This window comes from Aspergillus pseudonomiae, assembly GCF_009193645.1.
Source record: "Aspergillus pseudonomiae strain CBS 119388 unplaced genomic scaffold BDV37scaffold_38, whole genome shotgun sequence".
NCBI lineage: Eukaryota > Fungi > Ascomycota > Eurotiomycetes > Eurotiales > Aspergillaceae > Aspergillus > Aspergillus pseudonomiae.
The window spans coordinates 72,988-100,381 of record NW_022476030.1 but is presented as its reverse complement, the minus strand read 5'-3'; the positions used below and the strand labels follow the sequence as shown (position 1 = coordinate 100,381).

The following is a 27,394-nucleotide window of genomic DNA, read 5'->3' as shown; positions in this document are numbered from 1 at the left end:
GAGGGAAAAAAATTGGGAGGGAAAAAAAAAAAATACCCCCCTCCAAAGCGTCACTGTGCAAGACAGTTTTTGGCGTGACAAACACGGAACCTAATCAATAAAGCTAACAGGCGGGCTTATGCATGTCGCTGTGGACATGGCACAGCGTCAGCAAATTTCCCACCTCCCTTATCCTCCAACTAAGAAACGCCAGTTGCATGGAGAACATGCGGATCATCTTGAGGCTGCAAGCTGGAACGGCCCGGCGCACGCCGACTGAGAATGTACCCTTGAAGAAACGCCAGAGTACCAGGATAGAAGGCCACTAGTCTCCACACACGCCAGATCCATGGACTGACGCAAAGGCCCAGCGAGACACTTGTTGTACAAAAGCGACGTGCCACTTCCGATACGTTGGACAAGTCAGAGTCCTTCATCTGTTCCCGGGGTTGTGCCATGGTGGCCATTGAATTAGCGAATTTTTTTTTTGTTTCCCTTGTCTGGTAAACTGTGTTTTACTATCGGGTACAAACCAGCCGTTTGCCTCCTGAAAGCTCCTGAGGAAGGGAAGGAAAACCCCCCTCTCTGGAACGGATGGATAGTGGAGGGGTATGGTCCAAGGTCGTTGCCCAAAAGCGGAGAGGGGGGCCCATAGGATAAAAAAGCAACGAATTGAAAGCAGGATCGGTTCATGTCAACTGGGTATTCGAGCCACTCATAGAGCTGGAGGCGGGACCACAGGCCACAGTGCCAGCTCATCAATGACTTAATCAGGAATCAGGAATCCGAAACGGCTCAGTAAAAGAAAGAAAAAATTCCCCTCCGTTCCTCAGCCCTGCACTAAACAGCCATAGACCAGGCCGCTGTGCATGAGCAATTGCTTCCCCGGGGGGGAGCAGGGGTTCACAAGGGACCACGGACTCGCGATATCAATATCACAGTAGCAAGAGCCAGTTCAACAGTTGACCAACGCGTACACGATCTATCTGCAGGAAGCACAAGCGGCCAGCGAAGAAGGAATTGGGTCTGAATGTACCAGTCCCGGTGGAGAAAGGGCCATGATTCGCTGCATTCCTCTGGCACCATATTGTTGGGCATACATACGTGCATCTGTTCATTTCCCACAGTTGTGGCCACTCTCGACATGAAAGTTGCAGCCGAACGAAGGGCAGGAACAACAAATAGAAATCAGAGGTCAATAAATAATTCGTCGAGACGGCACGTCCACACCTCAGGAACCTGCATGAAAAGGAGGCGCGATTGATAATCGGCGTCAACGGGGAAAGGGTGAAGCGCATCCTCGAAGCCTCTGGAAGCCGTTGATTCGCGCGGCGCCATGTTTGGGACGAGCCTCGATCTGCCCCGCATCGGCCTCATCGACAAGCTTAATTGATCTCAGTCCACTCCCACGGGTAGCGAAAGGCTAGAACCCTCGTCCAGACTTTCTTTCACCCAAGGCAAGCGCTAACTCGAGCTTCCGTGTCTTCCGCGGCGTCCATGCTGGTCCAATCAATCCAGTCCCCGTAGCAATCGCCCAATTCAGAACATCGTACTTCATTTCCCCCTCCTCTTGTGTCCCGAGGCCAACATCATGGGGCCTGACTCGCTCCAGCGCAGACAGGAGGACAAGTCAGGAAAGCCTTAACGTTAAGAGACCATGGCAGCAGCTGGCACGAAACGACTAACCGTTAGGTTCATGGTACATGCATATCCCCCAACCCCCCGACACGCATGAACACTAGGGATGGAGCCACACATACACACACGCACAAAATGAAGCCATACATGTTGATATTCCAAGAATAGTTATTTTGGGAGAAAAAGAATCAAAGTTTTAAGGTAGGTTAATCTCACAGAGAACAAGCATTAAGAAAGACGAAATGCACAAGCGAGGCCGGGAACCCAAATCCAATCCAAAAAAAAACCTCCCATTCGCTTTGGAACGCACACTACAGTTAAAATCACGCCGCTTTGAGTTTTCATTGCCGCCCAATCATACTCGTGACAAAAATACACCAGGATATCAACCCAAAACCAAGTTTTCCCGGAAGAAAGTGAGGAGAAGCGAAACATGGCGAAAGAGAAAGGAGAAAGAAAAAAGAATATTTTCGTGTCATATGCAAGCTCATCAAGATCATCAGAAACATTGGCATCAGACAAAAGCGAATACAGCAAGTGCAACCCTTCCAGCTGACATGGCAACACCACGTCACGACTCCCACCACGACTGTCCTCCCCCCAGGCAGTGTGCCACTCACGCTCATGCTGAGCCTCGTCGATGGAACACCTCACTCAGAAGCCGCCGAGGCCCCATGAACTCCATGCTCCGGGTGAGTGAGGAGCGCCCGGGGAACATGAGCTGGCCATGTTTCCTTGAGTGCCACCGGCGACGGATAGAGTCATCAACTAAGACCATCAAACCTGTAACCACGATCATACTGGAACTCACATTAGTAGCCACCCACAGCTCATCGTTTGCTCCACGACGCATCACTTACTCGGCAACATCTGGCATCTTTTCATACACGGAGTCCTCGCTGATCCACATGGAGGATGGAGGAACCCAGCCACCTTTGGCCTGCTCCTCCACGGCTTCCATTGGGGTCAGGATTTCGGGCATCAGGTGGGCGATCGTCTTGGATGTCCGCAAGTCAATCAGATGAAAACCTACCTCCTGCAGGTCTCCATCTCTTCGGTGTTCTCGCCGCCATTGATATCTTGTACACCAATATTCGAACTCATATCGCTTAGACAAGCCGGCACCACGTCTTCGGATCTCGACGTGGGCGTAATTCGAGAATTCCAGCATGACTGCGTCAGCTAGAGGTTGATCGCGACTATCCTGGCCATCGAAGTCTTCGTCGTCTTCGTTGACCGACTTCTGGCCCAGGTCCTGTCGCTTACGCTTGGAGCTATGCGTCGAATGGTCACCACTCGAGCCTGGGCGTAAGCCAGCCAATGCACTGCTTAATGATCGTTGGAAGCCCGGCCGCTTGTTTGGGCCCCCGGACGATATCGGTCTTCTTGCTGAGTGACACACCTCGCGCTCGGAATTGCGACAGTACCGGCGAAAAGAAAACTCCCTTGAGTACAAGTCGTACATACGGAGATGAAAAAGTATAACGGCCTGCTGATAGCCATCTCTTCGTGGCGCCAGAGTGTGCACGCGAAGGTTCATGTTGCCATCCAGCGTCGTATCGTCATGGCTGATCAGAAGCCGTCGCGACGATGGGAACAATTTCCCAAAAGTTGAAGAATTCGAGGGAATGGCATCTGAAGGGAAAATATCCGACTCTGCCCCGCGAGTAACAACCTCATAGTGCGGCTTCTTCGGTATTTCGTCGTCGTGGTTCGTCGAGGCGTAGGTTGATACTGAATCTTTAGGGTCCATGTTCTCTCTCCGCTTTGATGTGGGCCGTTCGCTGTAGATCGTAGGGGCCGTGCTTTTCGAACGATCGGAAGCATCACTGTAAGTGGAGCTCGAGCTTCCTCCCGTCCGCTGTCGCGAAGATACACTGGAAGATCCCATAGTGGCGTTGCGTCGATGCGGAGACACGGTCCGTAATAGAATGAGAGAAAAATAAGATATATATCACAGGTAGACAATGCCGCTTTATCTCAGTTGCACGGCAGGTCAGGTTCGGTCCGGGGACAGTAAGGTAATCGGGAAGAGTTTATCCTTGTGATAGGAAGAAAACAGGAAGACGGTGAAAAGTGGACTAGATCGAAAGGAAACGATATGATGATCAATATGTACTCCCGATCGCAAGGCCCATTCCAGTGCAGGTGGCTGATGGCGATTACTCAGGTTGGGAGACCAGGGTATGACCTATCAATCAATGACGGGGATCGCCTAGGGCTTACACCGAATACCGGCAACACGAGGCAGAACTTTCCAACGATCAACAGGAGCAGGGTGATGCGGTCATACGATAAGGAGTTCGGTAGAAAGGAGGCACGGAATTAAGAAACCCAACGAAGGAATACCATCGTCAAGTAAGGTGATCAGAGTCTCCGGTGAAGGAGGGGATTGTCAAGAGAGGGGTCAGTGTACATAGCAGATGACGCCAAGCTAGACTCCAGAAGCCTGGGTCTGCGATCAAGGAACGACTGGGAAATTAACAGAGTCCACGACAAGGCGGGGCCCAGAGACAAGGTATACGCGTGGCGCAGGGAGTCCAGTTGAAACTGTGGGAGGGCAACGAACGAGAATGGATCAAAGGGTTGAATGCGGTGGAAACGGAGGGAGCCACGTTGCTGACGCTTGTTAGTTCCTGAAGTTGGAGCACTGTTGATCAATGATGCCTTACTCTGGTTCAATTATTTACTTACGGTGCATCTAGCGGAGGATTATAAAAATAAAATAAAATAAAATAAAATAAAAATAAAAGTAAAAATAAAATATAGGTTATAATTTTTGGTTTCTCTCTCCTTTATGATTCCCAAATTATGAGCAAGAGGGACAACAACACCCGGAAGAAGAGAACAATTCATCGGGAACAAAGAACGAGAGACAACAGTTCACTCGGACGAAAACGAACAGTTGATTGTCGGTACAGATTCAGAGTACCTAATGACTAACACCGCACATGTTTACTTAACTAACTACTAGTAGTAGGTACAGTACCTTAAAAATTCAAAGATCAAAAAGATCCAAATCAAAATATAATTCTAGAAAACATGTGTTTATTGGTTGAATGACCTCATCGCCTCATCTTGGGAATTTTAAACTCTCCCAGGGAAAAAAAAAACTCAGCCATCTAAGTTTTCTTTTTACTACAATAAAGACCCGATAGGGTTGCCATAGCCCTCAATTGTTGACTAAATATAGTGACATATCAACATATCATGGTAATGTTGCACTGAGCGTGAAAGATAGGAAGAAAAAGTTCAATACACAAATAAAAATAGAAAATCAAAATAAAAAATAAAAATAACCAAAAGAAAAAAGAAACTTGAACCCCGCACAGTTGGATCTCCTGAACGCCCGAGTACCCGATCTATCTACGACTGGAAGTAAATACGATAGAAACAAACAGATAAAATAATAATAATACAAACAACACAGCCTAACCCCACTATTTTCCGGTTCAAGATACCAGCCTAACCAGAGAACGAAAATGGGTCGCAACCGTTTCTTTCCCAGATCTACCTTTAGGCCGACAATTATGGACCTTCTCACCGATAACTAACTAACTAACTAACAATGGAGATCTCTCTGAGTAAGACGGCAAGAAACTGATTTCAATCCATGTAAGGGATCGTGACCATAGGCAATGGCCGTGTGGCTTGCGATATTCTCCGGCCCACCAACTGAAAGCGATCCTAACACGGAGTAATCCGGGAGATCGCTGGTTAACCACAACGGTATACCACCACATATATTCTCCTCCCTTCATGGAAATCCCAGGATGATTGATTGCATGATGCGCTTCGAGATCTTCTGACCAGCAATACGCCCCTGCAGTTTTCTCCTGTGCCTCCGACCACCCGTTTCACATGCAGTGCAAACGGGAGGCGATACCGTTATCGTATCACTGGGGAAACCTTCGAGATCATGCACTTGGTCCCTATCGGATAATAACATTATCCCTCACCACGGAAATAGCCTCTAGAGAATCACTGACACCCAAGAAGCATAACGGGAAATAAACAATTGGGGCACTTCCCGTACCAGGGAAACCAACTGGGGCCCCGGCTACTAGTAGTCGGATCGGACCGAAGCCAGGCCAGTGCTTCCACATTATTCAAATTCTTAGTAACTACCACGATGTTAGATGGCAATCACAGCGTCTCTTTGATTTGTTCTATTTTCCGTTCTATCTTTTTCTGTTTCTTCTGTGCCGCCCATCTTCACTAGCCCGAGTCAGGCATTCCAAGGCATTTGTACCGGTGGTAACCTAAGCTCAATATTGAGACATCCGAGGTATGTACATATGTACTATGACTCCAGAGTACCTGCTTTCACAGTGTAGCCCCAGAAAGCCAACAGCCTCCTATCCCCGTTGAGTATTAGCCTCTGAGCTTGGGAATGTCTCCCTGGCCACTGATCCGGGCGAGATATCCTGTTTGACGGAGCCCGCTCATACCTATGACGCAATGAAAATGTACTACAATGAAACAGGAAGAACAGACTTCCAAACGCCTTTACTGATATCATTGCGGTAACTAGTGGGTAAGCAGACCAACACCCTGGTCTCATAAGAATTATGGCTCTCCCACATCTTTGTAAGGTGGATGCTGTTCCTGCGCCCATCTAAGAAGACGCTATTCCGGCAGAGATGACGGGGATTTTCTGATACTCGGTAGAACGAGCCATGTCCTGCCAATGATAGCGTATGGTTTCCACGGAGATTCTAGGCCTGCTCTGGAACTCCATAGTAGGTAATACAGTATATCATTTCCTAGTTTGAGCGGCCACAAGCCGTATACAACCAGACACAGAGAGTTGTGGTATTGCAGTATAATTAAGTCATTCTACATCGTCACATCCACAACCCATTCTAGTGGCGTCGACAAGATATATGTAATCCTACTCCAAGGCTGTCCAATGTCAGCCTCCCCATGCTCCTATGTAATTCGGTAATTCTGGTATATCATTGAAAATTAGAAGATGAAAAATAGAAGTGTGGTTGTCGCACTGGGTGACGACAGCAGGCGTACCCTTGTCAAACAAGGTCTGCTGTGGATGTGAGCCATTTCTACTTCCGCGAATACTCAGTAGATCGGATATAGTTCAGGAGGCAAGGGGGAGGTTGGCAGATGGTGGCGACAAATAGACCGGTCTAGAGATGCATCAGTGCCTTGGGGTTCGATAACAACCTCAGTTTAGGTTCATGCAGTCGGTATCATATTCAGTGAGTAGGAGTTCTTTGGCTATCTAAGTATTATCACCTCACACCAATCCCTTGGCAGACTTAATGCAAGGATCTAGATCATGATTCACCTAGAAGAAGGTCCACTGTCAATCCAAGAACGGGGGAAGCAGGGCTGGGATCATGCTTGGGGTCTATGTGGTCATTATACATGTCTTTTGAGATCGGGGTTGTCCAAAAGGTTCTTGTTTTTGATGGGTTGCAGTCAATATCTGAATGACAACGTTGGACTGGTTTGCAGGGAAAGAAGATGGTATGTTCTGGTCCGCTTCTCAAGTGATACAACCAGATACATAATTGGAGAATACCTTGGTGTTCGGACTGGCATACACGTCGATCAACCCACATGACTGTAGTGTATGATATGTCGTATCGTATGAAGTATGCTTATTTACTCCAGTGGAGAACGACGAATAGCAAAATGAATGGTTAGATATTCTTGATTCTTCTATGTCTTTATCTACAATTATATAAGCACAAAGGGCTTGTAGCTCAGTGGTAGTAGCGCCCGCTTTGCATGCGGGAGGTCAGGGGTTCAATCCCCCTCGAGTCCACGCTTAAATAGCATCTTTTTTTTTGTCTTTTTGGTGTCCACCACTTGACGACATAAAGAAGAACAAGGAACGACGAGCAAGTCAACACAGCCCAAGTAAGGTAGGTAGCCTGCGGAGTTCTGTGTACGCATGAACCGATATCAGCCTTTCGTTACAGATTTTGTGCAATTTGAAGAAGCTCAACCCCCGAGCCGTCTATGTATATAGCATTAGTGCTTCATCCAAGTGTCGATGTGTCGCCCTAGACATATGCAGCAAGCGGCCCTACTCTGGATGCTGAATGACATCCTACTGAAGAACGAGACGAAAGGGGGCGAGGCGAAGTGTTGTGGTAATAAATAAAAGAAGTGCAAACATGATAAAAAAAGACAAAAAAAGATGCTATTTAAGCGTGGACTCGAGGGGGATTGAACCCCTGACCTCCCGCATGCAAAGCGGGCGCTACTACCACTGAGCTACAAGCCCTGTTGACGCTTCTACTAGAGCAAAATAGACACTGTGACGGCGTCGACAATTTGATTCTTCACTTCTATATCTCCAATCTGTTTAAAAGAGATATCCCCTTCTTGCTTTCATACAGGTAAAATTGTTTGGCAATTCTACAGTATGTATTGAATGATGTCCTCTCCTCGGCAAATTGCCTCCCGGTGCTAGATTATGAATATGCCAGTAGTCAAGAGGAGGTATGTTCATGCGCAGTGATATATTTCTAGTATATTTCAAAGCACCGGTCCGTCACCAGGGAATATATAACGATCAAACCGTCAGTATATGCCCATCGCTGGGATATTAAGTTGAATTAGAATCCAGGCAACCTTACCGCACCCAAGAAACTTCATAGATACAAGAAAAGATAAAAGTTTCTATCAAGACAACATAATATTCTAGCTGTCTTCCCAGCATAGACATCCACAAAGCGTCTAATCCACATCGACCAAACGAGTTTATAATACCTAAGGAATAGACCTAAGCTGAACCTAGGCTTACCGTTTACTGAGAAATATCCATGAAATCTAGTAGAGTCACAGGCCATAAGGTCTGTACCCAGGATGGACTGTATGACCACAACTCGTGCCCATGACAGTACCCCGATCTGGACTGAGCATAGGTATATTTATGTGCACACCATAGCAGCCACAGCCAAACGGACTTGCTACAGACACAGTGTAAAAGATGAAGTGTGATGGGCCACCATATGCCCTGGAGCATGTCGATGACTGCACCAAAGGATTCTCGTGGTACCCCATTGCTACGAGCACTAGATATGAGAGTTTCTAAGCAGTAGCTTAGGCAAGGCACAGAGGTTACCCGGCCATATAGGATGGGGAGAGCGCTGGTTGATGGCTACTAGGCGAGGTGGAATTATCATATATTCCCAGGGCAGGAACGGATTCCCAAACGACAGATCGACGTCGATTTGTATACCATACCGCACTTAGGTACAACCCGCTAAGTTCGAACTCCAATCTCCAAGCTTGGATCATCTAAGGCAACGCCAATTATTTACCGGTAATAAGGATCGAGAAATCTACAATGAAAAGAGGGCCCTCGGTCCTACAAGCTCATACCTGCGCCCACAGAGGCTGTGGAAGAGCATCGCCTGGTTGGATCATCGCCTCCTGATGGCAAGCAGGCTGGGTTACAAGCCCAGCGCGACTTCCCGGAGCCGGAGGATAGAACCCAACGTATGCCTCGCGGCGGGCGGGTTCCCCCACAGTGACGGACCACGTATGTAAGCCGTAGTATGAAGCAATGGAGTGGACGAGCCAGCGACTAACATAATGGACGGGTAAGCGTTGGCCCAGAAGTGCAAGAGCAAAAGGTAAAACGTACCCAAATCCAGAGGCCCGATCATCTACTAGGCTCTCAAAGACTAACTTCTCCCCATCCCGTTCTCTATTGGCATGCATAGCCTCCCGCATTTGCTGCAGCTTTTGCTTGCGTTCCGGGGAGTCGTGCATTTGTCCATTTCTTCCCACAAATACAACCTCGTCCTCGGAGTCCTCGTCAGACGATACTGGCGCGTCTGCCAGGCCATCCCTCTGAAGCAAGAGTTGCTTCTCGCCCCATCTCTGGATGAACTGTCGGATATCCTCCTCAATATCCTGAAGCATACCCCGTGCAGCACGCGCATGCTTCAGCTTGAGGCGGAGATCCTTCGGAACACGATGCTTCTCACCCTTTGTGCCCTTTGCGGTCTGCTTCGATGAGGTGTGATCTATGTGCTTGTAATGGACGTCCCAGAGAGGAGCGAGGTAGTACGGCATCGGGTCGTGTCGAGTGTACGTTGGCTCCACTGCCCAGTCCCTGGAAGATGGTGGTTCGGCCCAAGGATTGTTCAGGAGGCGATCTTTTGTAAAAGGGCCCGTCAGTACAACATTGTCGAAGACACTCGCCACCCGGGATCCGAGGTGCATATAAAGTCGCGTAGAGCAACTCTTAAAAACCGCAGTCGGTCAAGACGTACCATTCTCCCAGCGTTGCCTGCGACGACTTCCATCCTTGCCCTTCAACAACGCCTCGCGCCTCTTCAGACTATCACGACGGAGTGGTTCTCGACGCCGGAAACTGACCGAAGGGACCTGCGGTGCCTGGGTGGAAGTCTGACCTAAGAGTTTGACCCTCGGAGCAGATGTATTCCCCGTGCTGGGGACTGGGTCATCCAGTGGGATTGAAAGTGTAACCGTGGTCCCTCGCAAGGCGCCGCGGGTGGAAGGGGACTCGGGACCAGCACAATGCTGGTCGGCCGCGGGAACGGAATCCGAGATGGTCAGGCTTTCCAGATGCGCAGCTGCCTGTTCAGACCAAGCTGATATTGCCCGGGTTTGCTGCGGGGACAAAGTTCCCTGGGCATTCGATTGAGGGCGCAATGTCGGGTGGATGGCCATCGCGCACGAGACAGACCTCGGTAGGACCGGTTGGAGTCTGGAGGGGAGGACGATAAGTCGTGGATATGTCGGTGGAAAAAAAAAAAAAAAAAGACACGAGGAGGGTAACGCGATTCCTATAGAGTCTACCTCTCGTATATACTGCTTCTATAAGCGGAGTTGAGAAGGAGCGAAAAGGAGGAGAGGGCGGGGGAGTTTAAGGCCAGAGAAGGAGATAAGAGAGATACGGACCTGGATCGTTCGCGCTGGCGTCCCGGTCGCGTCCGGCGATCCTGGATTATTACGGGTTGAGTCACGATGGGGCACGAGCCCTGAGAACTGGACCTAATTGGGTAAGAGCCTCAAGCCCTAGCCCTAGAGAACTCTAAGGTTTCCCAATCAGGATTTCTGGTCAGCGTGATTCATTCATGATTGAATGTGAGTCGTATTATGAAGTCAACCTGGGTTCGGTCCCTATACGGGACCGTAATACATTCATTACAGTTGTACTATTTTGAGGAACCAATTTTGGCGAATCAATCCAATCATTATCACAATTGCGGTGTGCAATGTGGTACGTAGACAGCGCTTCAACTACAAAGCTGACCGGTTTGGTCAGTATCCTCAGGTATACCTTGAAGGTCCCCTTACTGCTAACATTATGTTGACTGAACGGACGAATGCTGATATGATGCCCGGTTCCATGCTTCCCCCAAATAAAATCAGACCTGTCAACGGGGCACGAACCACTCCTGTCTTTGGAGGTGGGACTACGCAGTCCAGGGCGCTATTCGGCGTTCTTCCAAGCTCGGAGGCTGCAGGTACAACTCCTTCAGAACAAGAGACAAATGAGACCGCTCCAAATGAAAGCCCCATTAAACGTTTGCCTGATCTGAAAGAGAGCTTGTGAACGAATCAAAATATCTAGTATTTCTATCTTGAAAGGTTGTTTTTTCCTCCTTCCATCCTTTCTACCTCACTGCCTTTCTTTTATTTCGAGCGATTGAGCTTCTTCAAGTGAATGTCAAAAGTCAAGACCAGACAAGACATAGTGGATAGTTAGTTACTGGGCGGAGTTGACGGGGCCGACTGCGTACCGCCACGACAAGCTCCTGTTATTTCCGACGCGGTCGCAACGCGGGGGTGAATCAAAAGATTATTAATAGCGTTCGGGTCTTGGCTGAACAGGGCAATGCAAGTTGTTGTTTGTATGCGACATGGTTAGAGGAGAACTGGACTAGAACGAACGAGCAAACGAGGCATGGCCACCCAATGATCTCAAAGATGCCATTAAGTGTCTTGTTTGTACGCCGTGACGAAGGTCAGGGCAGATACTACCTTGCAGTTCGCGGGTTAGAGTACGGAGTAGCATATTGGTAAATAAATCATAAATCATCCAGCTTAATTCTGGCATGGCTTTTTGGACCCTCCTCTGCCCAGTGTCCAGTCTCCACCGCAGCGGCTAGTGTGCCTGCGCCTTCTGTCATTAAGTTTGGAGAGTCTCAATTTAGGTGCCCTACTTTTTGTGCTACTACCTAGTACTACCTTACCGGGCCTTATAAGTATTCTACGATGTCACCCCCAAACGTATCTCTGACGCATGAAAGATCCGAGCTAAGCTATCAAACCCCGTTTCCACCCCCCCGTCATCATTGTTGTTATTCGGCATTTATAGGGCAGTAGTCAGCAGCGCGTGACTTGCACTCTGCTCCTGCTTATCATTTCCCCATTTCTCCAACGCCTGCACTCGATCGATCATTTACATCACTGCTGGAGAGAGAGAGCGGGTACCCCCTTCACTGTCCCCTCGAATACTCCTCTGAATACATATTCTCTCCCGTCCCTTCCTTTTTCTCTAGTGATTCAGTCTTTAATTCCCTAACAATCACGCGCCCTCCTCCTGTATCGACGGTCATTTCATTGTGACGATTTTTTCGCAATCAGTATGAAGATCCGAGCAGCTCTTGCGCTGGGCGCAACGGCATCCGCAGGCGTTCTCGCCGCCGTAATCCCACAGCAGGCACTGTTGAATAACCCACAAGTCCATTACGAAAATACAAAATACCTTATAGAGTTGGCCCCGTATCAAACAAGATGGGTGACGGAAGAAGAAAAATGGGCTTTGAAATTGGTATATCTCCACGATTCGGTTATGCGTTGTGGACGGTTCGGTTAACACTGGCTTAGGATGGCGTGAATTTCATTGACATCACTGAGGAGCGAAACCCCGGGTTTTACCCCACACTGCACCAGGCTAGTAACGTCCGGTATCCGACGAAGATGGATCATGTCGATGAGGTTGTCGGCTTGACCCGCGGCCTCACCAAGGCCAACATGGAGCGGGATCTGGAGAAGTTCACCTCCTTCCATACCCGCTACTACAAGTCCCAGACCGGAATCGAATCGGCGACGTGGCTCTACAATCAGGTTCAGACGGTGATCGAAGAATCTGGGGCAGCGGAACATGGCGCGACCGTGGATCGGTTCGCCCATCCGTGGGGCCAGTTTAGCGTTATCGCTCGCATTCCAGGCAAATCGAACAAGACGGTCGTATTAGGCGCCCACCAAGACAGTATTAACTTGTTCCTCCCGTCTATTCTGGCTGCCCCGGGCGCCGATGACGACGGCAGTGGAACAGTCACGATCTTGGAGGCGTTGCGTGGTCTGCTGCAGTCAGACACCGTGGCCCAAGGTAAGGCGCCGAATACGATCGAGTTTCACTGGTACTCGGCAGAGGAAGGCGGCATGCTAGGCTCCCAAGCGATCTTCTCTCAATACAAGCAAGAAAGACGCGACATCAAGGCTATGCTCCAGCAGGACATGACCGGTTACATCCAGGGGGCTTTGAATGCTGGTCGTAAAGAAGCCGTGGGCATCATGATCGACTATGTCGATCGAGGTCTGACCCAATTTCTTAAAGACGTGGTCACTGCCGTAAGCCCCTCTCACCCCCCCCCCCCTTCCACTCATACGGCCTCGCTGACAATGTCTCCCAGTATTGCAATGTGGGGTATCTTGAGACGAAATGTGGCTACGCTTGCTCCGACCACACATCAGCAAGTAAATATGGCTACCCCTCCGCCATGGCTACTGAGGCTGAGATGGAGAACACCAACAAGAGGATCCACACGACGGATGACCGGATTAAATACCTGAGCTTTGACCATATGTTGGAACACGCGAAGTTAACTATTGGCTTTGCTTATGAGTTAGCATTTGCTTCGTTTTAAGGTTGGGGAGCGTCTCTAATTCTTAATCTTGGTTATGAATCACGACTTATCTCTAACAGCCCATGAGTGTAGTAGCCTTAGAAAATTGATCTTTATCTACTTAGTAAACTACTTTCAGGATTAGTCAATGATTGGTGGCGAGATATATAGCAAGTTGGGACCATGCATTCCAAGAATGGATTCCGGGTTAATTCCCCAACATACTCATTCTGGACACTACTAGTAGTAGGCAGTCCTCATGTTTAACATGCGACTGAATGCCAACTCCAGAAACGCAAGGGTTTGTCACATGTCCCATTCCACGTTCGTTCTTCCCTTCTCATTGCAGTACGAGACCACCATTGAAACATGCGTATCCTACATGAATGAACCCGAGAGGCATCATTGCAATCAAATCATTTCTCATCATGGTATCTTCCATCATCATCATCGTCATCATCGTAACTACTGTGCAGAATCATATAACAGATACCACCATCAGCATTTTTGAAGATAGATCGTTCAAGTGAAAATCTGAGGTATATAGCTTAGTGCTGAAACTATTGGAAAATCAATGATTTCACAGGGTTTTCCACCCTGCTGTATTGGATAATTTTTATAGCATTGTTATACCGGATATCTTATTACTCTTTACCGCCAGCTTTCTCCATAAACCACTTCACGATGTGGTCTATCGTTGGATGATTCCAGGTAAGGTTTGGCGGGACTAACACCCCCAGACTCTTCTGCAATCGCCCACGTAAATGGACGGTCATTACGCTGTCCATTCCCATATTGCTCAGGAGCTCCTCGCTGGCCACTTCGTCGATCTCCATCTGCAGCACACTCGCGACACATTCCCGCACCTGTCTTGTAAGAGAATCGAGCCGGTCTGCAGGAGTCCGAAGCGGAGTGAGTGAATCACTGGAAGCACTCAACGGAGGGCTTGGTGGTGGAGTGAGGATCGAGGAGACTTTCTGGATAGCAATGTCGATAAGCAGTGGACTGGGAAGTGGTTCGTGCTTCTCCAATGCACGGCTCCGGAGTACCACAGCGTGATCGACGTCGTATTTGGAGACGTGCATCCAGGCCTGGAACGCCTCGTCCTGTGAAATGTCTGTGATTCCCTTGGTGGCCAGCTCTGCCTTGACGAACTCGGAGCCAGCCGCCATGCCTATCTCGCGCCAGCTCGTCCACTGCATGGCGACAGTGTTATCTCCCTGAGAGCGACGATAAGTTGCGAGAGCATCGAGAAATGCATTGCCGGATGCATACGACGCTTGCCCAGGAAACCCAAAGAATTGGCCACACGAAGAGAACAAGACCATGAAATCTACTGTTTTCGGCGGAAAGAGCATGTTTAAGGTGAGTGAACCTGCAATTTTTGGTGCGAGGACACGCTCGAAGGCGTCTGGAGTGACAGACAGGACATGTTCATTGTGTAGAACTCCGGCTGCGTGGACAACTCCTTGAATGGGAGGAAGGCACAGGTCATCGATGCGACTGGATAGCTGCGAGGCTGCGTTATGAGACGATATGTCGACGGCGATCGCCTGAATCGTGGCTCCATGAGACTCCATTGAAAGGATCTTTTTGATTGCCGATGCCCATGGCGAGGCCGAGTGGACAAGAGCGGCCCAGTCCTTCCGGCGGGGGAGTGCACGACGAGAGACTAGGATGATTCGGCGTGCCCCTTTCTGGACGAGAAAGTCTGCTGTTGCTAGGCCTAAGTCTCCCAGACCGCCAGTGATCAAATAGGTTCCAGAAGGACGAGGAAGAAGCGAGTTCTGTCCTGAAGGTGGCAATGCTTTGGTGCGTGGTAATGGCCGTAGACGTGCAACACGTGGAATACCGTCTGAGATCCGGATGATGTCGCCATTCTGGACATATTTCATAATTGCCAATGGGAACACTGGCGTTTCCAGATCAATTAGGGCTCCCCAATTGTCAGGCACCTCCGATGAAATGATGCGTGAGAGCCCGTGTAAAGGTGCCTGGGCCAATGAGGTGGCTGTTTCAGCCTTTGCCACACGCTGCGTGAGTACAAAGACCCTGGTTGGAAATGCGGAAGAGGAGATACATTTCATGATATTCACAAGATCAGAGGCATATTCCCGAGAGGCAGATGTGATACTATCAGGACTGGACACACACCCTGGGATATAGGTAATTATCGTGTCCTTTTGATGCAAGACGTTTTCATTCTCTGCCAGTTTGACCAATCCTTCTGGAGAGGTCAATATGATCACTGTTTGTGTGTCCCGATTTATAGAAGCCGCATACTCATTGACCAGACCCTCGTCTCTTGAGATGAGAATGACATGCCTGATCGCCAGCGGGCTCTCACTATAAGTTGCTGGTGGCCACGCCAACTGATGCACAAGGCCTTCAAGGCTGCCTCTGTCTTCGGGCGTGCCGTCAATCTCAGAAAATCTCATCGAGTTTACCTGAAGAAGGACAGTCCCGTCCTCATTGCAGACACTGATATGTGCTGCATAATCGCTGTCCGTGGCTTTCTTGACATATAACCAGGCTATTTTAGGAGGTGGCTGCTCGACTAGCATTTTGACCTCCTTGACTTGGGCTGGCATTCGAAGGCGAGGGTTGTCGAAGAATAGCGTTGAAGCCACTGATGTTGCCGAATCTAAAATTGGTGCCCATGAACTTTCGTTCCAGGGCAAATCGCCACTGCCATTGTTCGGACTCACATCTACCTGGGCGACCATCTCACCCAAATTACCATGATGCTCGGTGACGACCCATGGGAAGCCCATGGCTGAGACCCCGACAGAAGCTAGGTAGTCAATGCTGAAGTTATCTTCTAGCTTGTTATTTATACGGGATTTGGCTGCCTCGATGTCGACTTTCCTGGTGGTCGGTTGTTCATTCTGTTCTACAGCCCAGCAGCTGGTCGTGTGCGTTAGCCAGCCGCTGTCGCCTTCGGTGCCGTTGCCTTTAATAAGGCGGGAACATAGTCGGGACTGATTCGACTGGACAACAAATTGAACCTCACGGGGCTCACCGGTAGCAACAGGTACACGCAAACAAAAGTTATACAACACTTTGGCCCCAGTCCCTTGAAGAAAGGTGTTCACCAGGACTGCGGCCGGGATAATCTCACAGCCATGCACGGGATGGCTGCCTGGAAAGGGCTTTGTCTGTTCGTCAATCCTGGTTTCGTAGATGATAGTATTGTCATCCGCGACGCTCAGTCGATGGCCGAGCAGATTATGTTTGTCGACGTCATGCATTCTGGTAGGTTGTTCAGACCAGGCATTGACCTGCCTCCATATTGGTCGGTGGTTCCAGGTGGTTGTAGGTACATTGGGGGCCCAAGCACCTTGCATATACTGATTCCAGTCGATTTTGGCCCCTTGGCAGTGAAGCTGAGCCATGCTATAAAGGATGGTTCTCTCTGCTGGTGTGTCACGCAACATGGTGTTTGTAACGGTATAGTCCTCAACGCCAATATTGAGTAAGGTCTCCTCAATTGAATGGGAGACTATACAGTGCGAGGAAACCTCCAAGAAGAGTCTCATCCCATCCTCTGCGGCCGCAGCTATAGCTGAGGTTAGCTGCACTGGATTGACCATGTTATCCAACCAATAACGGATACCGCGATCCGTCGTGCTGCGCGGATCACTTGTTGAGGTAGAATAGATCGCTACCTTTGACTGCGAGGGAGAAACACAGCCATCAAGGGCTTCTGCAAGAGGATCCATAAGCTCACATAACATTGGGTGGTGAAACGCAATATCGGTATCCACGCGGAATGTTTTGACACCTTTGTTGTTCAGATTCAGAGCGAAAGCCTCGATCTCCTCCATTGGCCCTGAGACAACGCACGAAGATGAAGATGAGTTGATTGCCGCCACAAGGTTATTGACATGCTGGGTGCTGATCTCACTTGTCACCTGTTCTAAGGGGGCGCGAACCAAAACCATGGCTCCAGTTCCCATGAAACGACGGTAGAGCTTTGCACGTCGAGTGACAATGAGGGCACCTTCAACTGGAGTGATGCAACCTGCAGCGACTGACGCTGCGATCTCCCCAACCGAATGACCTATGACTGCACTGCAACTCACACCTAGGGAACGTAGCACCTCACTTAGTCCTATTTGCATGAGGTAGGTCAAAACTTGAACTTGGTCCGAGCCATTAAGCACTCCCATCTCCATGGCCTGAATGGCTGAAAACCCCATTTCCTCCTGTATGAGTGTCTCGACCGATTCAATAACAGCCCTAAAGACAGGATATTGAAGGAGGTCCTTGGCCATATCTGTCCACTGGGCGCCGTGGCCTGAGAACACCCACACCACAGGTTGGTCATCGCCTTCTGGTAATCTACCAGACGTGGTCCACCTTGTAGGTGTCTGGCGGGCAAACGCATTCAGCTTCCCGGCTGCATCATCATGGCTTTCAACGACAAATGCTGCCCGATACCTAAGATGACTTCGACGGCTTCCCAAGGTGGCTGCCACAGACCTGAGATCATTGAGCTTTCCAACGGTGGACATCCACTCAGCTTGTGTGGCTGCCTGGACTTCAAGTGATCTTCTCTGCGGGGCTGAGAGGAGAAGAACCTGAGTCCCCTTCGGCCATTGTTCCTTTGAGTCGATAGGTGGATCTGCTTGGATATACTGCTCAATGATCCCGTGAGAGACCGTACCGCCGTATCCATAGGAACATACACCGGCGCGGCGTGGATTTCCCGAGCTAGGCCAGTCTTCAACATCTTGCACCACCCGTACCCCGTCGCTCCAGTCCACTCGGGTGCTTAGTGTCTTCAGATTGGCTTGAGGGGGTAGGATACCTTTCTGTACAGACATAACCGCCTTAATGAACCCAACAGCACCTGCGCCTGCTTCAAGATGCCCAACGTTTGGTTTCACAGATCCGATGTAACATGGCTTATCTGGACTTCTACCCTTTCCATAAACAGCTGAGATTGCGGAAACTTCGGTTGGATCTCCCAATGGCGTTGAAGTTGCATGGGCTTCCACGTAATCGATGGTTGACGCGTCAATTCGAGCTACGCCTAGTGCCTTCCTCGCTACCAGCTCTTGCGCCTTCTGATTTGGGGCCATGATTCCATTTGTGCGCCCATCCTGAGCAATCGCTGTCCCTTTCAGGGCAGCCAGGATGTGATCACGGTCCTTGACAGCTTCTGCCATATTTTTAAGAATAACCACTGCGGCTCCTTCACCGCGACCGTAACCGCTGGCTGCGTCATCAAACGAGTGGCAACGGCCATCGGAGGATAACGCACCGGCTTTGTCAAGTACACTTGTCAGACCTGGACCGAGAATAGCGTTTACTCCTCCTACAATGGCGACCTTGGACTCTCCACTCAGGATTGCCTGTCTTCCCAAATGGATGGCGACCAGTGAAGATGCGCAAGCAGCATCTACTGCAGTACTTGGACCCACCAGGTTCAGATGGTAAGATATTCGGTTGGCAACGCCACAATAAGCGGTCCCTATCCCCATCCACGGTTCCACGTTGGGCAAGTCTTGTAGGAGCAGCTTTCCATAATCATCAGAATTCACGCCCATGAAGACAGCCGTGTCGGATCCGGACAGGCTGCTCAGAGGAATGCCTGCATTCTCCAACGCCTCCCACGTTACTTCTAATGCAAGGCGCTGTTGGGGATCCATCTGCTCTGCCTCCTTGGGCGAAATGCCGAAAAAGCTTGCATCAAAGTTCTCTAGATTCTCCACGAAATAGCCCCGCCGGGGCACTTTACCGATACTCCTTGCGTTATGTGGGTTACGCTGGTATAGCTCCCACCGCAGGCTAGGTATCTCACTCGAGGCGTCGACTTTTTGGAGGATTGACCGCCACAGTTCTTCAGGGGTGTTATTGTTCCCAGGTAGACGACATCCCATACCCACCACCGCAACATCATGTGAAATATCCTGGAACATATTAGCACTCCAATCCCTGATATGGCCCGTATCTTCGACGGGAAGGGGTCCTTACGTTGTCCTCCATCTCGACTCGTGTCGTACAGCTCAGAAACAAAAGGAACGTTGCGAACTTCAACCAACCAAATATATACAGTGATTTCCTGGGCTGATGCTAGTGTTTGTTGATATGTAATGGCCCTAGGTGATGGACGGGGTATCGATGAGTGTAAGGAGTGTTGGGTCAGGGGCGTGGAACTCTCCTTGCAACATTATATATATGGTGTAAGCCTTGATCGAGTCGTGTGCCTTGAAAGTCCCACACTGCTTGTAGAGGGACCCAGCTCCACAGCGCAAGAGATTTAACGGCGCCCGATCTAGGAAATCGTGCCATATGAGTCCCTTGCATCGTTACGCTGCCACCTCCTTGCCGCCTGGCGCGAGAATATTTACGAATTACGCTTAAGGTTTATCCTAAAGTTCGCATGATCTAGAATCTTGGAAGCAGGGCGGGTCTTCCCAGCGCGAAGGAAAATCCGTTATGCACTGGAATGCAGCTGGAGTTGCTCAGACACATGCTCAATGGATATTAGAGTGATTGGTTTATCGTGATCTAGGTCACATGCGCTATTAGCTGGAAACCGACCGAAAGCCACAAGTACGAGTACGGATCCATCCCGAGGCCCACCACAACCTGGGTTAATCCCTTGATAGTACGCCACCGACAGTTAGACATCCTGCTCCGACACTTACCCAGGCGAGCAAAGCGGCCAGTGAGAAGTTTCCTTTTATGGCTGCTTCCCGTGGTCGCTGACTCGCCTCTTGTTCGATGCTGCAGGGCGATAGAAAGGAACCAAGGAACTAAAAGACAAGGCCTGGCAGATGTGAGGTGCCCTTCATGTAGCTCAAGTAACAGTACTGCCCATGACATGTCCCGGTCACGATCACGATCGGCTTATCTGACAGCTGTGCATCATTGAAGTACATGGTTCATTGGGGTTGCAAAACTCATGCTCCATGAATACGTGTCAGTCAGCCATAGATCCACACCAAAGGCTGAGGTGGAGGAGCAGTGGTACGACTATCACGCGAATGGATCCCCTAACATCGTCTGTATACCCAGGAAAGGATACCATCGGCTTAGTTCGGATGCAGATGGCCATCCTAATTGCCTCAAACAACCCATATCTGTCATGACCTCCATTGAGCCGGCTGCGAAAGGGGGAAGCGCTGAGATGGTTTGAAATTCATCAGCGTGGAGCATCCAGTGGGGACAATCTAGCAGATGCATCAGTACATGGAAATAGACGGAAATTCTGAATCCTTGAGGGTACTTTGAACTCGAACTCTATGCTAGGCCGAAGCCGCATAATCCTTTCTTTGTTGCGTATGCGGGAAGTCGCTTTAGATCAGGCAGCAAAAGGCGATGAACGATGTATTCATCGTGTAAAATGAAACACAGAAAACAAAAGAAGATGGCGGAAGGCAGGGGCAGATAATAAAAGAGGGAAAATAAAGGCCGCCGGGAAACAAAGAATAGGCACAGACCACCTATAGTGAGGCACTGATAAGTCGATTTTCGTCTATGCACCGAGAACCGACTCCGTACTTTAGGGACTTTACTTGGCTAAATATTCGTGGGATCTTCTACCGGATCATGCAGTGCAACAGGAGCAATGCAGGCTTCGTGTATAATGAGGCATCTGGATCACTAGTTCGATCAAGAGAAGAGTGTCCACTACCACTAGTGCGAAGTACGGGGGTCGTTAGGTTATGCATGGGTCATGTGCGCCTGCGGCCTTCGATGAACTCTGGACTTCGTTCCTTGTTCTGGTCTGCTTTTGCCTCAACCCTTTAAACTTTGTAACTACCGCATTATGATGACGGACTTATTTCTAAGGATGGCTATTCTGCCATCAGAACTTTGCGTTTCCCGCCTGTTGCCTTGGTAGGAAGGAACTGCATCCAGGATCAACAGTGAGCCTATCTTCTGGACTCCTAAATGACCTGCTAAACCGACTCTAATAAGTCCTTAGGGGCCAACGCACTCAACACGATTATTTCCTCCCGACCCAGCGTGATGTTAATATTTCTCGGATTGCTATGCCTCTACACCGGCCTCTATGTGGCCCGGACGTATTGGAGATTAAGGCGCTTCCCCGGTCCGCTTGTAGCGCGGTTTACGGACCTAGGAAGGCTCTGGTGGGTGAAAACTTCTCGCTCGCACCATCACCATATGGGGTTACACCGTCGCTATGGCCATTATGTTCGGTTAGGGCCAAATATGATATCTATCTCGGACCCGGACGCCATTTCACTGGTATATCCGATTCGCCCGGGGGTTCCAAAGGTGAGTAAGACGCAGACACCTGGCCCAATGTATCAAGCGATGACATCTGTGCTGACGTGGATGGGTCTGTCAAGAGTGATTTTTATCGGTCAATGATGCCTTATACCAGGAAAGGCCGCTCATTGCCGCTCGTATTCAACACCCGGGATGAAGACCTTCATAAGAGACTCAAGACTCCTATTGCACACCTGTACTCCTTGTCGAATATCCTGACATTCGAGACCTTTGTCGACCAAGTTCTTGAAATTTTGTTTCGCCAGCTTGAAGAACGATTTGTTCCCGGTCAGGTGGCATTCGATCTCGGAAACTGGTTACAGTACTTTGCATTTGACGTGATGGGGACCATGTCTTTCTCTCGGCGATATGGATTTTTAGAGAAGGGGCGAGACGATACGGGTCTGCTTTCGGCTATCTGGGCTTTTATGAAGGCTGCTGCACCGGTGAGGTAGATCAACCATGGCAGCCATCGAATAAGCCTAGCTAACTTGCCATAGGTCACGCAGATGCCATGGGTTGATTTGGTGTGGAATAAGAACCCCGTTGTCGCTCTATTTCGGGCTACACCAGCACAACCGATCTTGAACGTCGTGCTGTCAAGAATTAACGAACGACGAGAGGAGCTCTCCAATACTATGAGTACTTTGGAGAAGGTAAACGAAAAGGATTTTCTGTCTCGGTTCATGCACATCCAGTCGGACAGCGACGCTATTCCACCCTGGTGAGTGAGCCGTGGTAATAATGTCTTCCCGCTTAAACTGACCCAACAGGGCTGTGACGGCGTGGTCATTCTCTAATGTGATTGCGGGCTCAGACACGACCGCTGTGGCCATGAAAACACTCTGGCATAACTTGCTCTTGCATCCAGTGACTATGCATCGCCTGCGCAAGGAACTTGTCCAGGCCCAACAGCAGTCGAAGCTGTCTTCTCCGTTTCCGGCATGGAGCGAGATTTCCGGATTACCGTACCTCAATGCTTGTGTCAATGAAGCGCTCCGGATACATCCACCATTCTGCCTCCCTTTCGAACGAGTCGTTCCCGCAGAAGGAATGACTATCGGCGATCATTTCTTCCCCGGTGGGACAGTGATCGGGATGAACCCCTGGGTAATCAACCGTCATCAGCCAACATTCGGCGAGGATGCAGACGCCTGGAGACCTGAAAGATGGCTTGAGAATCCAGTTCGCACTCGGCAAATGGAGAACGCTCTTCTCAGTGTGAGTTCATAATGCTATTCTTGACACGAATGGAGAGTAACGGTCAACTGTCTAGTTCGGCGCTGGGAGGCGAGTATGCCTTGGCAAGAATATTGCACTGTTAGAGCTGAAGAAGCTCACTTCCGCTCTTATGCTTCATTACGAGGTCTGTAATACATGTCCACTCCCCTGGCAAAAATCGCGAAAGATGTCTAACTATGCACAGTTGGAGATCGTAAACCCGGAGAAATTCCAGTCCCAGAATTTCTTTTTCTTCAAGCAAGAAGGGTTATATGCGGCAGTCAAGAGACGGTCTGCAAGTTCGCCAGAGCTATACCCGGACGATGTGATTCATCATTAAATCTTGCCCTAGCTGGTTTTTGACGGGCTGTGGATCGATGATAGTGGCGTGGGTCGAGAAGCTGCTGGATAGACACCGCTATTCCTGGATATGTATGTATCATACAATACCGTACAGTACACAGACGTAAAAGATTGGGCCATGATGGCGCTATGCCTGAAACAGACGCGCTAGACCAAGCTTGGCCGACCGCAGGGTATTTCGGTATTGCAAAACCACCCCAAGTCGGCCAGTGACTCAATTCATCGCCACTACATCTCCCATCGAGCCTCCTCGGAGGCATTATATGTATCATTGGAAACTGGGCTTCTTCAACGGCATTGGTTTTACTTAATTGACGACCTAGTTTGGTTGGTTCCATTGGACTTTCGTGCTTTCGAGACTCTGGATTCAGAAATTGATCACTAGGTAGACGCTCCCAGCATGTATCTACCGTTCTGGCTCGCTAAGCGTCGAAATAGAGTTGACACTCAATCGTGTCTGAGTTTTCAGTCCATCGTACCCACAGGATTCTATTGTTTCCAGGTATCTACTTCGACTATTTCTAAACTGCTGGACAGTTGATCGTGATCTTGACCGACATTTTACGGGAGCAGCTGTAGTAAAGACTCAAGATGATAGAGACCGCCCATCCCTACGTGAAGGAGCTCGAGATTGCTTGCCTAGCGGTGCAAAGAGCTACCTTGTTGACGAAAAAGGTGCTCGATGCGGTCGACAAGGGGGCCTTGGACAAAAGCGACTCGAGCCCTGTGACCATTGCGGACTTTGCTGCCCAAGCATTGATCATTGGGGCAATCCATCGTGCGTTCCCGGACGATGACATTGTGGGCGAAGAAGACTCTAAGGCTCTCCGGGCGAACGAGGCCCTGCTCGAGCGTACGTGGGAGCTCGTCTCCTCCATCCATCTCAACGATGAGACGAGTGAGGCGCTCCTTTACTCCCCGAAGGACAAGGAGGAGATGCTCGACTTAATTGATTTGGGTGCCCGCGGCACCTGTAACCGGGAGAACCGCTCGTGGGTCTTGGACCCGGTAGATGGCACTGCAACGTTTATTAATGGACAGCAGTATGCGGTCTGCCTGGCACTTGTAGAGAACGGGGTCCAAAGGCTCGGCGTTCTGGGGGCTCCCAATCTCAACCTTGAAACGGGCCGCATGCACGAGGATATTGTGGACCGGGATGGGTATGGGTCTCAACTCTTCGCCGTTGCCGGTCACGGTGCGTTCATGCGGAAGATGGGTACCGGGGCCCTCCTGCCCGCTAACCGCATCGATGCCAAGCCTCAGATCACCGACCCTAAGGATCTTGACTTGGTGGATTGCGTGGCGGCCACTTCCTCGAATATTGTCGCGCATGAACGCCTTGCGTCCCACCTTGGCGCGCCGTGGCCACACACGACGGATCTTTGGGCGGCCCAGCTGCGATATGTCGCCATTGCGGTCGGTGGCTGCAATACCTTGATCAAGATCCCACGCAACGCGTCCTATCGATCGAAAATGTGGGATCACGCAGGGGGCATGCTGATCGTGCAGGAGCTAGGATGTACCGTCAGCGACCTTGCCGGCAATCCGGTGGACTGCGGCCTCGGCAGGACCCTGGCCGGGTGTTACGGAATGATAGTGGCGCCGGCCTCCATCCACGGACGGCTGGTTGAAGCCGTAAAACAGATCATGTAGAACGAATACAAATCTGATTCCTTCCGGAGTTTACGTTGGACCACTTGGTTTCTTATTTTCTATTTTTCTCACATGCGTTTGCTGCGTGACGGTGTAGGGGGGAAAAAAAAAAAAAAGAAAGAAAAAGAAACAAAGGTATTGGTTTTGGGATGCACAGGAAACTACTAGTACAACTACTCTTCGCACCAAACTTGAAAGTCGGAGTGTGTACCAGATCGACCGATGTGGGGCTTTGGGTTTATGCATATTTTCTCCCAATTTTCTTGATCGGATTTCATGATGGCATGATCTTTTCATGACCCGGCCCGTGACGTCATGACCCCATCTCACCGTAAAATACCATACAATACTATACTATCCTACTGTGTATCTAGTCCTATACTATGTATGTTCTGCGCAGTGATCTGGAGAAAACAAACAAGAAACAAAGAAGGAAGAACAAGGATGGACAGAAGGACTATACCCGAATGGTTCAAGTGAGAGTCACTAAGGAAGTAAATTTACGAACGACTACTAGTTAGTACTAAACTTAGTAGTCATAGGAAGGAGTTTGGACTCTGTCCGAGTTGGTGTGGGTGAGAACGTCAGAAGATCCCGAAATGCGGGGGTACGACGATACTACGTCTGAAAGTATCAGTGACCTCGCTCCTATATATATCAAATTCTGCCACCTCCTTTCATCTCTTCTTACCCCCCCGCAGTCGTACATACGACGACGATTATACTATTCGATACGGCTACTAGTAGTAGTACGACGGTGATGGCTTCTTGTAAGTGATGTTCCGGAGAAGGCAGTCCTCCCCCCTTCGCTAACCTGCGTCACTGGTCAAGATAATCCATTCGCCCGGCAAGAGTCGCACGGATCCTATTCCCTGGGGTCCTACCGTCTGCTGGTGCCTTTGTCGTGGTTGCTGGTGGTGGTGGTCGGGATCTACTATACCGTCCATGCCCCCGATGTCAAACACGGTCATGCCATCTTCAACCAGGCCAACCACCATATCACGCCTTTCAGTCAGAGCACAACGGTCACTGGCATTTACTGGTCCGTCTTATCCCTGTTTGGTTTGCTTCTTGCTTTTCCTTTTCGTTCCGAGCAGGTCTCTGTGCCAACTCTACCAACGCAAATTTCAAAACATGTAAACTAGACCACTAGACTGACCTCGATGCTGTAGGATCCTTCTCCTAATCTTCCAACTCAGCTATGTCTACCATCTTTTCCATAAAGATGCCTCGATTGTGACGGCAACCGCCAACGTGGGTGCGCATTTTATTCTGAATAACCTGTTCATCTTCGCCTGGATCCTCCTCTGGACTCGGGGCCACTTCTGGGGTTCCGAGGTTATCTTGATGGCCCACTTGGTCAATCAGCATACGGCGTACTGGCGACATCGCGCGTTGCCCCCACTGGTACATTTGTCCGCCATCGCAGGGCCCTTTGCCTGGACGCTGATGGCGCTGTTCTGGAACGGTGCCGTCGCCGTGCATAGCAACTCACTGCCGGCGAGGATCGTCGCGAATGTCTTCATCTGGGTGATCTTCGTCATCGGGACAACCCATATTACAGTGGGGCAGGACGATCTCCTCGGCTACTGCTTGAGTTTCTTGTTTCTCGGTGAGGAACAGATGGTCTCGGAGGGTTGTTACGTGGATAAACGGCTGACCCCTATGCAGGATTGGCACTGAAGCAAATTGCCGTCAAAACCATTGCCCTGCAGTGGATTTTTGCCTTTGTGATCTTCGCGATCTTCCTGGCGGAGTCGTTCTATATCACTGGCACGAAATATACCGGGCGCGACGTTTTGTTCCGCAAACTCACCCACCCCGAAACGGCGGATCGCGAGCGAGAACCGCTGCTCAATGAGCAGTCAGAAGCGGCGGCCTGAGGATGGGTCGCCCACCAAGCCCTTGGTCCCACGACGGTGCTGCCAGGAGTCATTTGGAATCGGGACCCCAAATTGACCTGTTTTGTTTTTCTGTTCGGCTGAAACTGGGCGGATGCAATCGGAATTGGACGATTGCTGCACGGAGTCTGGATCTCCACTTTTTGTTCCACTTGAATTCAGCTCCTTCGTCATGGCTTGCGCTGGAAATTGATCGACTCCAAACTAGGAGTGCTGTAATATGTGATGGTGAATGTTGAATTAACTAGTTTCGTGGATCTGGCATGAGGTTGTTTGATTTATCTATCTATCTACTCATCTACTCATCTATCTATTTAATCTACTACTACTGATTTAGTTGTGGTCACTGCCGCCGCTAAAGCATTTCAATCTAATCAGGTGCTCCACCCGTGATGGTTTTGGGTCTTGTACAAGTCGATTCCATCGGTCGACGGTGACCGAGACTAGCATAACTTGCATAAGGGATTCATGGAACGGCGACACGGGGACTGGAGTTAATCTCAGTACTGTGCCAATGTCTCG

General features: G+C 49.9%; 9 protein-coding genes and 2 non-coding genes across 11 annotated transcripts; 5 read left to right on the top strand and 6 right to left on the bottom strand.

Moving 5' to 3' along the window:
• Positions 1–6: 6 nt before the first annotated feature.
• On the bottom strand, positions 7–773 carry BDV37DRAFT_132979 (uncharacterized protein). The gene is made up of 2 exons (XM_032078730.1): positions 513–773; positions 7–416 (listed from the first exon to the last, which is right to left on the bottom strand). Exons 1-2 carry the CDS (start codon positions 630–632, stop codon positions 180–182), a joined length of 357 nt encoding a protein of 118 aa, XP_031940870.1. The 5' UTR covers positions 633–773; the 3' UTR covers positions 7–179.
• Positions 774–2,145: 1,372 nt separating this feature from the next.
• On the bottom strand, positions 2,146–3,613 carry BDV37DRAFT_132947 (uncharacterized protein). The gene is made up of 2 exons (XM_032078729.1): positions 2,478–3,613; positions 2,146–2,417 (listed from the first exon to the last, which is right to left on the bottom strand). Exons 1-2 carry the CDS (start codon positions 3,506–3,508, stop codon positions 2,240–2,242), a joined length of 1,209 nt encoding a protein of 402 aa, XP_031940869.1. The 5' UTR covers positions 3,509–3,613; the 3' UTR covers positions 2,146–2,239.
• Positions 3,614–7,335: 3,722 nt separating this feature from the next.
• BDV37DRAFT_t118 lies at positions 7,336–7,408 on the top strand. The gene has a single exon. It is a non-coding gene; the product is annotated as a tRNA-Ala (tRNA).
• Positions 7,409–7,800: 392 nt separating this feature from the next.
• BDV37DRAFT_t117 lies at positions 7,801–7,873 on the bottom strand. The gene has a single exon. It is a non-coding gene; the product is annotated as a tRNA-Ala (tRNA).
• A 1,097-nt stretch (positions 7,874–8,970) lies between these two features.
• BDV37DRAFT_283608 (uncharacterized protein) lies at positions 8,971–10,296 on the bottom strand (the record flags this gene model as incomplete). The annotated part of the gene is made up of 3 exons (XM_032087329.1): positions 8,971–9,181; positions 9,242–9,758; positions 9,876–10,296. 3 exons carry the CDS (start codon positions 10,294–10,296, stop codon positions 8,971–8,973), a joined length of 1,149 nt encoding a protein of 382 aa, XP_031940868.1.
• Positions 10,297–10,362: 66 nt separating this feature from the next.
• BDV37DRAFT_249799 (uncharacterized protein) lies at positions 10,363–11,841 on the bottom strand. Its single transcript, XM_032082123.1, has one exon. The coding sequence runs from the start codon at positions 11,149–11,151 to the stop codon at positions 10,900–10,902; it is 252 nt and encodes an 83-aa protein (XP_031940867.1). The 5' UTR covers positions 11,152–11,841; the 3' UTR covers positions 10,363–10,899.
• A 379-nt stretch (positions 11,842–12,220) lies between these two features.
• On the top strand, positions 12,221–13,505 carry lap1 (putative aminopeptidase; the record flags this gene model as incomplete). The annotated part of the gene is made up of 3 exons (XM_032084801.1): positions 12,221–12,406; positions 12,463–13,209; positions 13,272–13,505. The coding sequence occupies 3 exons, from the start codon at positions 12,221–12,223 to the stop codon at positions 13,503–13,505; spliced, it is 1,167 nt and encodes a 388-aa protein (XP_031940866.1).
• A 274-nt stretch (positions 13,506–13,779) lies between these two features.
• Positions 13,780–19,707, bottom strand: BDV37DRAFT_132009 (type I polyketide synthase). The gene has a single exon (XM_032078727.1). The coding sequence runs from the start codon at positions 19,409–19,411 to the stop codon at positions 14,129–14,131; it is 5,283 nt and encodes a 1,760-aa protein (XP_031940865.1). The 5' UTR covers positions 19,412–19,707; the 3' UTR covers positions 13,780–14,128.
• Positions 19,708–21,835: 2,128 nt separating this feature from the next.
• On the top strand, positions 21,836–23,295 carry BDV37DRAFT_283605 (cytochrome P450; the record flags this gene model as incomplete). The annotated part of the gene is made up of 5 exons (XM_032087328.1): positions 21,836–22,180; positions 22,235–22,458; positions 22,508–22,955; positions 23,011–23,100; positions 23,161–23,295. The coding sequence occupies 5 exons, from the start codon at positions 21,836–21,838 to the stop codon at positions 23,293–23,295; spliced, it is 1,242 nt and encodes a 413-aa protein (XP_031940864.1).
• A 101-nt stretch (positions 23,296–23,396) lies between these two features.
• On the top strand, positions 23,397–24,986 carry BDV37DRAFT_132859 (inositol monophosphatase family protein). The gene is made up of 2 exons (XM_032078728.1): positions 23,397–23,703; positions 23,788–24,986. Exon 2 carries the CDS (start codon positions 23,910–23,912, stop codon positions 24,969–24,971), a length of 1,062 nt encoding a protein of 353 aa, XP_031940863.1. The 5' UTR covers positions 23,397–23,703; positions 23,788–23,909; the 3' UTR covers positions 24,972–24,986.
• Positions 24,987–25,731: 745 nt separating this feature from the next.
• BDV37DRAFT_283603 (DUF1774 domain-containing protein) lies at positions 25,732–26,854 on the top strand (the record flags this gene model as incomplete). Its single annotated transcript, XM_032087327.1, has 4 exons — positions 25,732–25,741; positions 25,803–26,013; positions 26,144–26,583; positions 26,643–26,854. The coding sequence occupies 4 exons, from the start codon at positions 25,732–25,734 to the stop codon at positions 26,852–26,854; spliced, it is 873 nt and encodes a 290-aa protein (XP_031940862.1).
• Positions 26,855–27,394: the final 540 nt, after the last annotated feature.

Coding starts and splice junctions, on each gene's coding strand:
- BDV37DRAFT_132947 (XM_032078729.1), bottom strand. CDS start 3,508: ATGGGATCTTCCAGTGTATCTTCGCGACAGCGGACGGGAGGAAGCTCG. Junction 2,418..2,477: donor AAGATGCCAGATGTTGCCGA/GTAAGTGATGCG, acceptor TGTGAGTTCCAG/TATGATCGTGGTTACAGGTT.
- BDV37DRAFT_249799 (XM_032082123.1), bottom strand. CDS start 11,151: ATGGGGCTTTCATTTGGAGCGGTCTCATTTGTCTCTTGTTCTGAAGGA.
- BDV37DRAFT_132979 (XM_032078730.1), bottom strand. CDS start 632: ATGGGCCCCCCTCTCCGCTTTTGGGCAACGACCTTGGACCATACCCCT. Junction 417..512: donor TTTCAGGAGGCAAACGGCTG/GTTTGTACCCGA, acceptor CCCCGGGAACAG/ATGAAGGACTCTGACTTGTC.
- BDV37DRAFT_132009 (XM_032078727.1), bottom strand. CDS start 19,411: ATGTTCCAGGATATTTCACATGATGTTGCGGTGGTGGGTATGGGATGT.
- BDV37DRAFT_132859 (XM_032078728.1), top strand. CDS start 23,910: ATGATAGAGACCGCCCATCCCTACGTGAAGGAGCTCGAGATTGCTTGC.